This window comes from Mya arenaria, chromosome 14, assembly GCF_026914265.1.
Source record: "Mya arenaria isolate MELC-2E11 chromosome 14, ASM2691426v1".
Lineage (NCBI taxonomy): Eukaryota > Metazoa > Mollusca > Bivalvia > Myida > Myidae > Mya > Mya arenaria.
Genome location: NC_069135.1, coordinates 14,305,566 through 14,320,640, shown reverse-complemented (window position 1 = coordinate 14,320,640; position 15,075 = coordinate 14,305,566). Strand labels below are relative to the sequence as shown.

General features: G+C 35.6%; 1 protein-coding gene across 1 annotated transcript in view; it reads right to left on the bottom strand.

Annotated features, from left to right (window-relative positions):
• LOC128217445 (universal stress protein YxiE-like) overlaps positions 1-4,420 on the bottom strand; it is a 52,158-nt gene extending 47,738 nt beyond the window's left edge. The window contains exon 1 of the mRNA XM_052924601.1: positions 4,271-4,420. Within this exon, the coding sequence (XP_052780561.1) occupies positions 4,271-4,349 (79 nt within the window). The 5' untranslated portion in view covers positions 4,350-4,420. The remainder of the gene's footprint in view (positions 1-4,270) is intronic.
• Between the last annotated feature and the right edge of the window lie 10,655 nt (positions 4,421-15,075).

The following is a 15,075-nucleotide window of genomic DNA, read 5'->3' as shown; positions in this document are numbered from 1 at the left end:
GAAAAATGAAAGAAATGAAAAATATGATGAAATGAAGAGGAAAGATGCTGAAAGGTTAAACACATGATAGGCAAATTGACAAAGGGAGAAAAAGAAAGTGATCCAAGAGAAACCAAAAAACAATAATAAATATGGAGAGAAAAGAAAATGAAATTAAGCTTGCCAAAAAGAAAGAAGGTGCAGACAATATCACAAACAAAATTAATGGAGAAAAACGGACTCCTAGACAGACACCGTGTAACAATAAGAATAGAGAAATGAAAGAAAATGAAAGCCTGAAAAAGAAGAAGAATGTGCTTAAAGATGCTTAATGTACAGAATTGGACGATGGGGATAAAACTTAAAAAAATACAGTGAAAATAGTCTTTCAACAGACCAAGATACTACAAACATTGATCAAACAAAAACAGATGGTACAATAGACAACGATGATATTAACAGATCCAGAACAGCCACAAATTCAGCTGAAATATAAGTAATGAGATGTGTGAGCCTCCGTTTAATTCAAGAAGCAAGAAGTACAAAATATAGAGCAATATCAAAAGTAAAAGAAAGTATGCCTACAACACCAAAGCGTAAAACAAGAGTGTAAGAAAAACTGATAGAGTATGTCACCTACGATAAGAAGAAATTTGGAAGAAAAGGGTGTTATTTTACCAAAGAGTGCTAGAAGAAATTTAAAGCTGAGCGAAACAGTCAATATGAACAACATTAAAGAAGAATGCAGGATGTGAAATTGAGTCATGGAGGGACTTCACAAGAAAAGAAGACAGAATACAACAATGTGTTGCAATGTGTGCTTGATAGGAATATAACCAAATACCATACTAGCTTTGGTAGTGGGATTGCTTCCTTCCTACAAGTTAGGCGACCAACAGGGAAAATAGACAACACCAATGAAAAGAAGTGGAAACTAAAACCAAAAAAGACAAGGAAAGATAGGCTGACTGCAGGAACTGTTATTAGTCAGTAGATGTGTCCGGAAAAGTACCGAATAAAAAAGATGTAAAGTTACTCGATGGAGAGAACATCCAACCTCAAGTAATGACAATGACCTTGGCCGAGGCATATGAATTATTTATTTTCTGGAGTTCTTAAGTAGTTAAGAAAAGGTCATTGACAAAATGTCATTTTTACATATGATTCAGAACAGTTTCTCAGTTTTGGAGTATATATTTCAGTCATCAGGGCTTTTTCTGCCCATTTTTGGAAAAAGGATCCTAGACATTTTGGGAAAATTTGCGTCACAATTATGCCTAAATTGGGAAAATTTACAGTTAAAATAACAAGCTTTTCAGTCTCCTGCAAATGAGGAAATTATTAAATATAAGTTTATTTTCCCTTTCAAAAGCCCTAAAACAGCTGAAATCTTAATTCTTGGGTGTAAATATTTATTGCAATGAATCATGACAGATACTAATTTTTCATTTCAAATGATCTCTGAATGTGATGCAAATCAATGATTTCTGAATTCAGTTATCCCCAAAACTTTACATCACCTAATTTTAGGATGTTGAATGAACCGGTACAGGTAAAAACACTGTTTTACTTTTGATTGGGATTTTTTTCTGAAGATTGGAAAAATATATCATATATTTTGCTTTAGGAATGGGTCTGATAGTCGGACCCGTGGGTACTATATAAAATGCCCTGGTTATTGTTAATTAAACATGTTTCTAAGTTAAAATTTCCTTGAAACATTTAAGTAGTTAGTAACTGGATACAGTATAAGTATTGTGGATACCATCAGGGAATATCTTATGCCTGCAGCTTGGTATTACATTAAATAGTTTTATGTCCCATCCGTAGACACTTACAACACATGGTACATTTACATCGTGTCTATTTCTAACAACTGAACTAGTGAAAAATCTTACATTTGGTGTTCAATGAGGAATTTAAAACATATACTGATTGACACCATTATAATTCAATGAATTTTCACCTTTGAAAGTTGCAACTTAAAACTGAACTTAAAAGGTCCGATTATCAAATTACAATTACATTGTAAAAGGTTGTCTTACTGAAATTTAGAAATATTAAATATCTTGTACTTCATTTTTGTGTTCTGTTAGCATTGTTGCAACAAGAGATGTTTATACTAGGTTTGTAACTGAACTTAAAGTTATATATAGTGTGCCTTTTGTCCCATCCGTAGACACTTCGGACCGGATACAGAAAGTGATCTAAAAAAATTATGCATCAAGATAATGCTGAAAAATTGGTATGGCCTTGTTTGTTTTTGATTCTGGTGTTAGAAAAAATCACTTTTATTTGCTCCCTTGGGCTTCTAAAAATGGTAGATCATTTACAAGCAGTCAAATTCAAAATAATATCATGACATTTATGGTTAAATCTCATTTATTTCTACTAAGAAGGAATAAAGTCAATTATTTTGCCCATAACTGTTTATTTGGCACCTATGCAACAAGTCTGGCTAAAAAAAGCATTATAAAAGAGTTCTGTCACATTATCAAAAGCATTTAAATATACATCACAAATCACATCACAATCATTTTTTTTTTCAGTATTCCTTGATACATAAACCTCCCTGAGAAAAAAAAAATGGAGCTCAAACCTAATGATTTTATTCGAATTATTATAACACCATGACCCTACTGTTATGGAACGTATGTAATTTGGCTATTTGAATACTTTGATTTTTTACCCTTTGTGAAACACTTTTTGTCATTATATCGTGACCAAGGCGATTGCGAATTGACCTTTGTCTCCGAAATTCGAGGACGAATTTCAAAATGGAGGGGAAATGTGTAACCGGGTATACAATGTATATATAGCGGCACTTATACTGTCTCGCTATCGAGCTAGCTTTTATAGGGACGCGGTAGAGTGTCCGCCTGCAGAGCGAGAGGTCGTGGGTTCGAATCCCGACAGGTGCACATAGCAATGTGTGCAGTCTGTTACATAAAAATATTCCGTATAAAATGGAAGTAAATTCATACCGGTTGGTAATATGCAAATTAGCAAATCCCGGGCTATGTGAGAATAGAGAAGTTAGTGTATATAAAGACCAGTGGACCCCTTCAGGGTCAAGCATGCTTTTCCCTGAAGGGATCTGCTGGTGTTTGTTTCATTATGCCAGAAAGCTCTGCTGTCTGGTGTTTGTTTGTTTGGCTTGCACGTTACAAATGGTGGCAGCGGTGGGATAGACAACTGCCTGCTTACATCAAAGAAATAATTGGTATTAATCAACTTGAACTTTGTAGTTGCTTATCTAAAATATTAACTATATTTACCGAAAAGCTCAGCTTTGACGTATTGTATAGTTAATAGCTGACGAGTGGACCGGGTTGTTGTTGAAAGATACGATAGATAATTCATGGAACAGAGTTGCTTTACGCTTAAGAGTCCCAGACCAAGACTTGGGATGATTCTTCTTGGAGGGGAAAGTAATGTAACGGTCCCCTGTAAGCGGCAGAGGTCTACAGCGGCGGAGGTGCGTTCACAGACAACGCGAAAACTTTTCCTTCTTCACAGGACATTGCGACAGGTAAACACTGAAAGTTTACCTGTCGCACCAAATTTTTACCTGTCACAATGTTACAAACAGTATTCAGTAACATCAGCCTAAACCTTGATTTTAAGCCTCTTTTTTAAATAAGTTTTGTAATTCCCCATTTGAACAGGTTTAGATCTTTTTTGGTTAGATTTGTCCTACAGTACTATAATAAATTACAAAAAAAAGCCAAACATAATGTAAAAAAAAAATCAATATTCGGATCTTATAAATGTCATAATTTTTTTCTTCCCTTGCCTCCCAAAAAAACTCATATCTGGTTCGTCTACCCATGAAACAGCTAGATCTTACCCTTTTAATTCATCTTTAAATTAAAGATACAATAGGGTTATAAAATGTAACGAATTGTACTACCAGTCAAACTCAGGCACAACATTTATGCAAAAACGAAAGTAGAGTTCTTGCTATTCGCAATGTTAAACAGAGTGGAAAGAAAGTCAGCTCGGTATATTAATCATCATATTTAAATTAACACGATTGCCGGGAACCACTACATACGGAATTTTGTAATTTCCGAACATTTCCGTAAAAAATAATATTCCGTATAAAACGCACGTTACATCAGTTAGAACTATGGCATACCAACGATACCACTTACATAAAATTATCAGGTGTCTTATTTGCATACACTTAAATGTAAATATTTATATAATAAATAAGCAGATTATCCGAAATATCCGAATTAAGTATCCGAAAATATTACGAACATACAATAAATAACAAAATATTTACAATCAAAAGCATGATTCGAATATTCACTGCCATCCATGGCTATCAGAACAATCCTGTTTTCGTTATTCTTGGCTGCCATCTTGCTGTGTTCTCCAGTTAGTCGGGAAATAGGCACATTGAATGTAAACAGCAAAACGAAACGTAGGCCACTATTGCAGACGACAGTATGGATTTCAGCAAGTGCTTGTAGTGATTTTTACGTCATAGATGGACAGTTATATTTGCCGGGACCCTGGACTTTTTCGGAAAAGCCGGGACTATTATTATTGATCCCGCGTCGGGACCAACAAAATGATATTTGCCGGGACCATCACAGCCGGGACCTCGGTATCAGCGACTGTTAATATCGACCCCGGGTCGGGACCAATAAAGTGCAATATGAAAGAGGAAAGTTTATTTTTATTTGTGATTTGTTTCATAAATTATGTTTTGCATTTTGTTCTTGAATGTTATAACATTTAATTCTGAATAACAGCTATGTTTGATATAAAATTGATTTGATATAATTGCAATTTTAAGGGAAAAGATCTGCATTGAGTGTGATAAATCGTATTCTAATACGGCTATAATTAAAATGAGGTTTGTTTTATGTACCGTAAAAGCGGGTGCATTCATTGGCAATTATTCTTTTATTTCAAATGTATACTTAATCAAATAAAGCAGATGTTACAAATAAGAAGTGCACAAAGGAAAAATGTTATATTTTTATTTGCCTTTACTCTTGACGATATGATATATTATTCCTCAAAGAAATGTTTTTATATAACTCTTTTTAACATGCTATGAAAATAGATGAATCAATGCATTAGATTGCATATACATGTCATATAAGTCGATGACTGTGAAAATGAACTATATTTATGTTTGCGCATTGTAAATATTCATTAAATCAATGGAACAGTAGCAAATAAGAGACTAAGTTGCAAAAAAGGTGTTGTGTTGACGGAGCAGCATTGTAGGTATTAACTGATGATTAAAGGGATGCGCTCATTTGTTATATGACACTGTCACCTCCGTGTATTGGCCCTTGAAGTGACACATTTCATACGTGTTTATAGCAATTACAACTTGGCCAAAACATGTATATATTATGGCAACAAATCATTAAAACATAAAGAGCGAAACAATATCATGGATAAAAAGGGAGGGGATAGTTGTTTTTGATGTTTGCATTGCATAGAAACATTGAACAGTTTATATATAAATTTTGATAAAATAATTAGAGATTTATTTCAATTGTTAGATTGAAAACAAATTAATTAACTTTTACTTTGTTGGTCAAGTGTAGTTATATCGTTTGTATATACTAGTATTTGGCTCTTATTTGTAATTTTGGACAACATTTACCGTCACGGTCGTTTTCTATGCGAACTGTACGGTTAAAAAGACAATACGTTTTAAGACATTTGATGATAATTATCTAGCGCGGTTTAGTGTTTTATAAGACTTAAATCGATTACCATATAAAACTGATTCACTGATAATTCCTTGCTCCTTGCTCCTTGGTGAAATTAAGAAATAGTTTTTCATACAAGCATGGTTACTTATATGCATGGAAATACCAACATAAAGCAGAACTTATGTGAATTGTGTCACAAATTAATTCTTCTGAAAGTACAGTAACTATTATACTCTACTGTTTGCAAATCACATTAACATACAAATACCAAGGGTCTGAAGCATTGATCTTGGATTTTGTTCAGGATTAAACCACCAAGTTCCTTTCAAGTGTAACACCTATAGCCTGTCATTCCACTTCAAACTTTGTAAAAACACTTAATTTTGATCACACCATCAGCAATTTGACCTGTTGTTTAACTCATCACATAGAACTTTCTACCGAAAAGGGGGCTTCTTACCACACAAAACCATCCATGTACAGTTTGCATTTATCTACCTATTGAATCTTAGCTTTAAAGTATGCTTGCAACAACTGCATGGTTACAATGGGGTATCTTTGAAGAGTTGATCTTGACTGCCTGAAGAAGGTGGTATAAATAAACCATCTGCTCGGTGCAAAATGGAAAAATGCTTTCAGTCATGCCTTTAAACAAGTAAAAGAGACTTTCTAGCTGCCTGCTAACCTTATATTATAGAAGTAATCACACCATACAAGAAATCAACATTTTCAAATGCTTTATTTGAAATAATATGAAAATAAAAAATCCATTCAAACAAGAGCTATCATAAGAACAATGTGACAAATGTTCTGGACTGGGCTACTAAACACAGACAGCCAATTGAACAATGTTCTGGACTGGGCTACTTAACACAGACAGCCAACTGTACAATGTTCTGGACTGGGCTACTTAACACAGACAGCCAATTGTACAATGTTCTGGACTGGGCTACTTAACACAGACAGCCAATTGTACAATGTTCTGGACTGGGCTACTTAACACAGACAGCCAATTGTACAATGTTCTGGACTGGGCTACTTAACACAGACAACCAATTGTACAATGTTCTGGACTGGGCTACTTAACACAGACAGCCAATTGTACAATGTTCTGGACTGGGCTACCTAACACAGACATCCAATTGTACAATGTTCTGGACTGGGCTACTTAACACAGACAGCCAATTGTACAATGTTCTGGACTGGGCTACCTAACACAGACAGCCAATTGTACAATGTTCTGGACTGGGCTACCTAACACAGACAGCCAATTGTACAATGTTCTGGACTGGGCTACCTAACACAGACAGCCAATTGTACAATGTTCTGGACTGGGCTACTAAACACAGACAGCCAATTGTACAATGTTCTGGACTGGGCTACCTAACACAGACATCCAATTGTACAATGTTCTGGACTGGGTTACTAAACACAGAGAGCCAATTGTACAATGTTCTGGACTGGGCTACCTAACACAGACAGTCAATTGTACAATGTTCTGGACTGGGCTACTTAACACAGACAGCCAACGGTACAATGTTCTGGACTGGGCTACTTAACACAGACAGCCAATTGTACAATGTTCTGGACTGGGCTACTTAACACAGACAGCCAATTGTACAATGTTCTGGACTGGGCTACTTAACACAGACAGCCAATTGTACAATGTTCTGGACTGGGCTACCTAACACAGACAGCCAATTGTACAATGTTCTGGACTGGGCTACTTAACACAGACAGCCAATTGTACAATGTTCTGGACTGGGCTACTTAACACAGACAGCCAATTGTACAATGTTCTGGACTGGGCTACCTAACACAGACAGCCAATTGTACAATGTTCTGGACTGGGCTACTTAACACAGACAGCCAATTGTACAATGTTCTGGACTGGGCTACTTAACACAGACAGCCAATTGTACAATGCTCTGGACTTGGCTACTTAACACAGACAGCCAATTGTACAATGTTCTGGACTGGGCTACTTAACACAGACAGCCAATTGTACAATGTTTTGGACTGGGCTACTTAACACAGACAGCCATTTGTACAATGTTCTGGACTTGGCTACCTAACACAGACAGCCAATTGTACAATGTTCTGGACTGGGCTACTAAACACAGACAGCCAATTGTACAATGTTCTGGACTGGGCTACTTAACACAGACAGCCAATTGTACAATGTTCTGGACTGGGCTACCTAACACAGACAGCCAATTGTACAATGTTCTGGACTGGGCTACTTAACACAGACAGCCAATTGTACAATGTTCTGGACTGGGCTACTTAACACAGACAGCCAATTGTACAATGCTCTGGACTTGGCTACTTAACACAGACAGCCAATTGTACAATGTTCTGGACTGGGCTACTTAACACAGACAGCCAATTGTACAATGTTTTGGACTGGGCTACTTAACACAGACAGCCATTTGTACAATGTTCTGGACTTGGCTACCTAACACAGACAGTCAATTGTACAATGTTCTGGACTGGGCTACTTAACACAGACAGCCAATTGTACAATGTTCTGGACTGGGCTACTTAACACAGACAGCCAATTGTACAATGTTCTGGACTGGGCTACTTAACACAGACAGCCAATTGTACAATGTTCTGGACTGGGCTACTTAACACAGACAGCCAATTGTACAATGTTCTGGACTGGGCTACCTAACACAGACAGCCAATTGTACAATGTTCTGGACTGGGCTACTTAACACAGACAGCCAATTGTACAATGTTCTGGGCTGGGCTACTTAACACAAACAGCCAATTGTACAATGTTATGGGCTGGGCTACCTAACACAGACAGCCAATTGTACAATGTTCTGGACTGGGCTACTTAACACAGACAGCCAATTGTACAATGCTCTGGACTGGGCTACTTAACACAGACAGCCAATTGTACAATGCTCTGGATTGGGCTACTTAACACAGACAGCCAATTGTACAATGTTCTGGACTGGGCTACTTAACACAGACAGCCAATTGTACAATGCTCTGGACTGGGCTACTTAACACAGACAGCCAATTGTACAATGTTCTGGACTTGGCTACTTAACACAGACAGCCAATTGTACAATTTTTTGGACTGGGCTACTTAACACAGACAGCCATTTGTACAATGTTCTGGACTGGGCTACCTAACACAGACAGCCAATTGTACAATGTTCTGGACTGGGCTACTTAACACAGACAGCCAATTGTACAATGTTCTGGACTGGGCTACTTAACACAGACAGCCAATTGTACAATGTTCTGGACTGGGCTACTTAACACAGACAGCCAGTTGTACAATGTTCTGATTGCATAAATGCCCATAAATATGGGGAAACATGTACAGTAATGCATCTTAATGGACCCACTGGTTCCAATGAACTTTAAAGTTTGAATGCAAAAGCTATTCCATTTGAGAACAACAGTTACCTTAACATTTCGCCTTAATTGTATACAGTTGGCGACTTTAAAAGTCAAAGCCAAATATGACTGCATTGTAACATTTTATGGTTCATTTAACTAATGAAGGCCAATATGTGTCTGTATATGCAAAGATCTTACATAACTTTATTACAATAATTTAGTTTAAAAGCATTAAAGAGAATACATCTGTACATAGTGCTATTTTAGCTATCAGTAAAAAAAAACCTGGTACTAAACATTACACACATTGAACACAAACTCCAATCATCAAATGCACAATGCAAAAGTACATGCATTCATTAAAAAATGAAACAATTTTAAACAAGAGATGTTTTAAGACATTGTGTTAGATTAAAGAAGGTATATTTCAGCAATAACTGTAGTATTGACTTTTGACCTAATGATCATTAAGGAAAATCAAACTGGTCAAGTCATAGCTACTAAAAAGTATTAATTGTCTGAGATATAAAACAAAACGAATGTTTTGCTAATAACAGTAACTGTGACTTTGATCTACTGGTTTCAAATACAAGCAGGAATTGTTGTAAGAGGGGGCTGCTTAAGGGCGCAACCTTTTGCCACACGCCCCTCCCTCAGAGACAAATTTGTAAACAGTTTTAAATGTTTGCAGTCGGGTTCAGGAAATTTCGATTCATTCACGTTTGAAATAAAAAGTACCCCCACCCCTTAATCGGCTAGTGGTTTTATCCTGTTTTAGTGCAAACTAGCACAAAGTTACAAGGTCCACAAACAAGTAACTCGTTTAAAAGTTATTATGCAAATTTGTATTATAATACTGATGGATGTGACCCAACAACACCATCACCTTAAACCTTAAACAGTAATATCAATCCTACATAATTGTACCAAAGTTACAGTGCATTATTCCTTAACAAAATTAGTTGAATAGATTAAACAAGTTTAATAACATGTAAATGGAAACACTTATTATATAATTAACAGCAAAAACATTGGCTCTGAAACATAATACTGTGAAATCATTAATGTTCGTGGGCATGAAATTTCGTGGTTTGCCGAAAAAAAAACCCAATTTCGTGGGTACTTGAATTCGTGGATGTTCATTTTTGAAAAAAAAAATCGAGGATGCGATCGTCCTAGATCGTCTGCATAATATCCACGCGCTGGCCCGTGATTTCCGTCTTCTACGTCACTCGGTTTATGACACTCGCTAATGTGGTATGACATGCCAATTAGTGCATATACCCATGTCACTTATCGATTTAATTGGGAATAAAGGTAATAAAAGAAGATGTACCCTGATCATAAATACAGATAGGGGAAGCCATTGAATGCCAATTAAGAATTTTGCAAACTGTGAAAACACCGAAAAGGTGCGTATATTGTCACGTTCGGCGCTTGGTAACCTTCAATGGTTGAAACTCTTGAAAAATTTCAATGTACATGTACATGTACTTTTCTCCATTCACTGTTTGTTTTTGCTAAAAACGTTGTATAATGTATTCATGCAATAAACACTCCATACAATACAATGTACTAGTAATCGATTAATTATTTCATTAAATAAAAAAATCGAGTATGGACACTCATCACGCACATCTTGTAAACTTGGATATTTTCATTAACAGCACACGTTTAAACACGTGCTTATAACTGTCATTTGCTGCATAAAACACATTTAATTGATTTGGTTCATTATTTGTTAAAGGCAGTTATAATATATTAACAGAATAACGATCGTAAGTTATACAGTGAGACAGGTTTTAACACTGTATACTGCGACCTCTGTAAATAGATTCTAGGACATTTGCCCCCCCCCGGATGTTTGCCCCCCTTTTGGACCATCGCGGACATTTGCCCCCCCCCCCGCCGTTTTCGAGGGGGCGGACATTTGCCCCCCCCCCCGGTTTTATAAGTTTATACCAAGATATTAAAAATATATTAATATATAAAAAAAATGAACATTTTTTTCTTTAACTATTTGTTCAATTTACGTGCAAACTGCCAACCGATTTACACCAGTTTGTATGTTTGTCACTAATTACATATAAATACAGATTACACCGTTCAGGTCACACATGTGACGATGTAGGCTTAGGTAAGACAACAATGTAAATCCTTTTATAATATTTTTATTTCAAATCAGAAGTCATATAGCACATTTATAGCACTCATATATACAAGTATATACAGCAAAAAATACGTTTCTGTTCTCTGAATGGTATGATAAGTAATTCACTAATCAAGATCAAAATAGCACATTCATTTTAGCACATTCATCATATCATATTACAGGTACATTACAGATGTTCAGTCCTAACGCAGTCGGATGTGACCCCCAATGGCCTGCAGAAACTCTTCGACCGTCTTCTGTCCATTGGATAACTGCTGGCACAGGGTCTTCAACGGATTACAACATGAACGCTCTGTCGTTTCTGAGGTTTTTAGCTATTATGACAAAAGGGTAGATAACTCTCCATGCTGTTCGTGTTCAAAATGTATGACTAAACTTTTTTTGTTCAGCATATTATTATATTTTTTTTTATTAAATTAAATTCACTAAAAAAATATTTTTTAATCTCAAAAATATCACATAATTCGACTTACCTCGACAGGTTGAGAGAACATCTTGTCGGCGATGATCTGACCTGGCCACCCTCTGTTCGCCTGAACGCTGAGCTGGATTTCTTTCCGGACCTTTAAACCACCGACATGGGAGTCGTCTTTCTCGTGGTTGTGCTCTCGTGAGGAACGAATCTCTGTGGCCTGTAATGAATTTCTTTTATTTTATTAACACGCTGGACGACACACTCTATTGACAAGATTTCTAATTTCGAAAGAGTTATAACAGATTTATCTTAATTCAGTGAGTATTTAAAGAAATAACTTACTGGACTGTCAGTAATAACTGCTCCTTTGCATTCCAATGTGCGTCTCTGTGAGCACTCCCAGGTGATGGTGGTCTTGCTGCTTTTCTTCTTCGTGTACGTAAAACTATCAAAGCAAAGCTTTGGTGCGCCTCTACTACTCGTAATGAATTCCATGTTGCTTCGTGGAAGTGAATTGTGAGTTGTAATTTGTGATAGGAAATACGTCCATTATATGAGTCCCGTGTTCTTAGTTTGTATTTTGAGCAAAAGTACGTCACATTTTTCTCGTTAATTATCTCTTCTTTGATATCATGCAAACAGAGGTAAATAGCGCGATCGAGATTGCTTTAATTGTTTCTCATTAATTAACTCTTCTTTGATATCATGCAAACAGAGGTAAATAGCGCGATCGAGATTGCTTTAATTGTTTCTCATTAATTAACACTTCTTTGATATCATGCACACATAGGTAATTAGCGCGATCGGGATTGCTTTAATTGTAGTGTTGGATCGCACTTTAATACAAACACATGTTTGGTGTTGATAGTTTGTAAGATTATTAAAGTTATCGCAAATGTCCGCCCCATCGAAAATGGAGGGGGGGCAAATGTCCGCCCCCTCGAACATTGAGGGGGGGCAAATGTCCGCCCCCTCGAAAACGGCGGGGGGGGGGCAAATGTCCGCCATGGTCCAAAAGGGGGGCAAACATCCGGGGGGGGCAAATGTCCGTTTACCCTGTAAATAATATACTAGAGTATGTACGTAACAAGGCAATTGAAAAAGTGAATAAAGTGTTTATATTTCGTGGGATCTTGAATTCGTGGACCACCCAACCCACGAAAACCACGAACATTAATGCCCCACGAACATTAATGATTTCACAGTATATCATAAAGTCATTGTTTAAAGTTGCTCTCTCACATATGACATCATTATACAGATAGAAATCCTGACTCAGTTAAATTTAAACTTCACACTGTTAGTGAAGAATACATTTACAAGGAACTATGTCAACTAAATTGTTCAAAAAGCACAGGGTAAGATAACATTCCTGCAAGATTTAAAAAAAATGCTGCACCATTTTTAAAGATACCAGTAACATTTCTGATAAACAGCTCTATCACAAGTAACATTGTACCATCTGAACTCAAAAGTGCTTAAGTTAAACCATTGTTTAAGAAAAACAACAGATCTGATGTTTCAAACTATCGACCTGTAAGCATACTATGTATAGTTTCAAAAATCTTAGGAAGAGTTGTATACAACCAACTAGAATCTTTTCTTGTTAAACATGGATTATTATAACTTCAGAGTGGTTTTAGATGTAACTATTCAACTGACTCCTGCCTTATTCATTTGACTGACCATATAAAACAACAAAATTCCAAAGGTCTATATACAGGAATGATTATGCTGGATCTTCAAAAGGCGTTTGATACCGTTGATTACAAAATTCTATGTAAGAAGTTAAAAGAAATTGGTGTGGAATCAATTGAGTGGTTTCAATCATATTTATCTGGACGTAAACAAGTTGTCAATGTAAATAATACAACGTCTAAATTCCTGAACATCTCTTGTGGCGTTCCACAAGGAAGCACACTTGGGCCGTTGCTGTTTTTATGTTATGTCAATGATATGAGTACCATATAATAAAACCTAAACAATCTGTTAAATATCTTGGAAATATACTGGACAATGATCTCAATGCTGCATCTATTGTTAACAATATTGTCAGTAAAGTTCATTCTAATTTAAAACATTTATATAGACAAAATCGTTTTTTTTAGATATGAATCTAAGAAGATTGTTATGTAACTCCTTAATACAATGTCATTTTGACTATGCATCGACATCTTGGTACAGTGGTATATCTTAACAATTCAAGAACAGATAACAGGTCACTCAGAACAAAGTTGTCAGATTTATTTATGGCTATGATTGTAGAACTTCCCTGAAAGCCTCGGCTTTCAGTGATATTGGATGGCTTAATATAGAAAATAGGATAAAGCAACTACGACCAAACCATGTACATAAAATCTTTAATAGAAAATGTCCATCATACTTACATGAACATTTTACTTTAGTCTCATCCACACATTCTTACATCAGTAGACATAGTGCTGGAAATTCCAAAGTGCCACAGGCTGACAGTTTTATATTAAATACTTTCTTTTATCATGCAATCCAGGACTGGAACAGTCTTCCAATAAAGTTAAAAGAATTGAAAAATAAGAATTCTTTTAAAAAAGAAGTGAAATCACATCTCATTGTTGGTATGAAATGTGCAGAAATGGAAGATTTCTTATTTTATTAATTGTTATTATTCATTTAATCTTGCATATCACTTCTAAGATTTTTGTCATATTATGCTTAAGTGTCATATGGTTTTAACAGTCGGTTGCATCATAACTGTAAAAGAAGTTCGACCACAAACATTTAATCATTCTTTAACTGGTCAAGAGTACATGCATGTTATTTTTGTATAAGAAAACCTAATTTGAACAGCTTACAACTGAGATCTTGGCAAATAATTATATTTGTCATAAGGACCCCATTGGAAATAAGTTGAATAACTTTAATGGGTTATCCTGTGTTATATATTTGTCACATTGAATCTTTATTAACGCACGTATGTATCCAACGCATTCTAATGATGTTGTGCTTTAGTATAGATATAATCAGTAATACTTTGTTAATCAGTCTGTGTTATAACTTTATGAGATATTTGGTTTGTTACTATGACACACACACACATATATATATATATATATATATATATATATATATATATATATATATATATATATATATATATATATATATATATATATATATCTACTTAGGGCTTTAAGGAGACCGTATGTATTTTACGGCATTAAGGAGACAATTTGTATATTTGTTGTTTTATACTTTATTTTGCTTTTTTGTTGATAATTAAGTATTGAAATGATCATTTATTATGTGTACAAGATTTGGGCTTCTTAAATTAATTAACAAAAAATATACGTAATTTGCGGTCTCCTTAATAATTTGTAAGTATGTTGCAGGTTTTAAGGGGACAGGTATATATGTCGAAGGGTTTATGGAGACCAGTGTATATATTATATTATTTTTGAGGCATTAAGGGGACCATC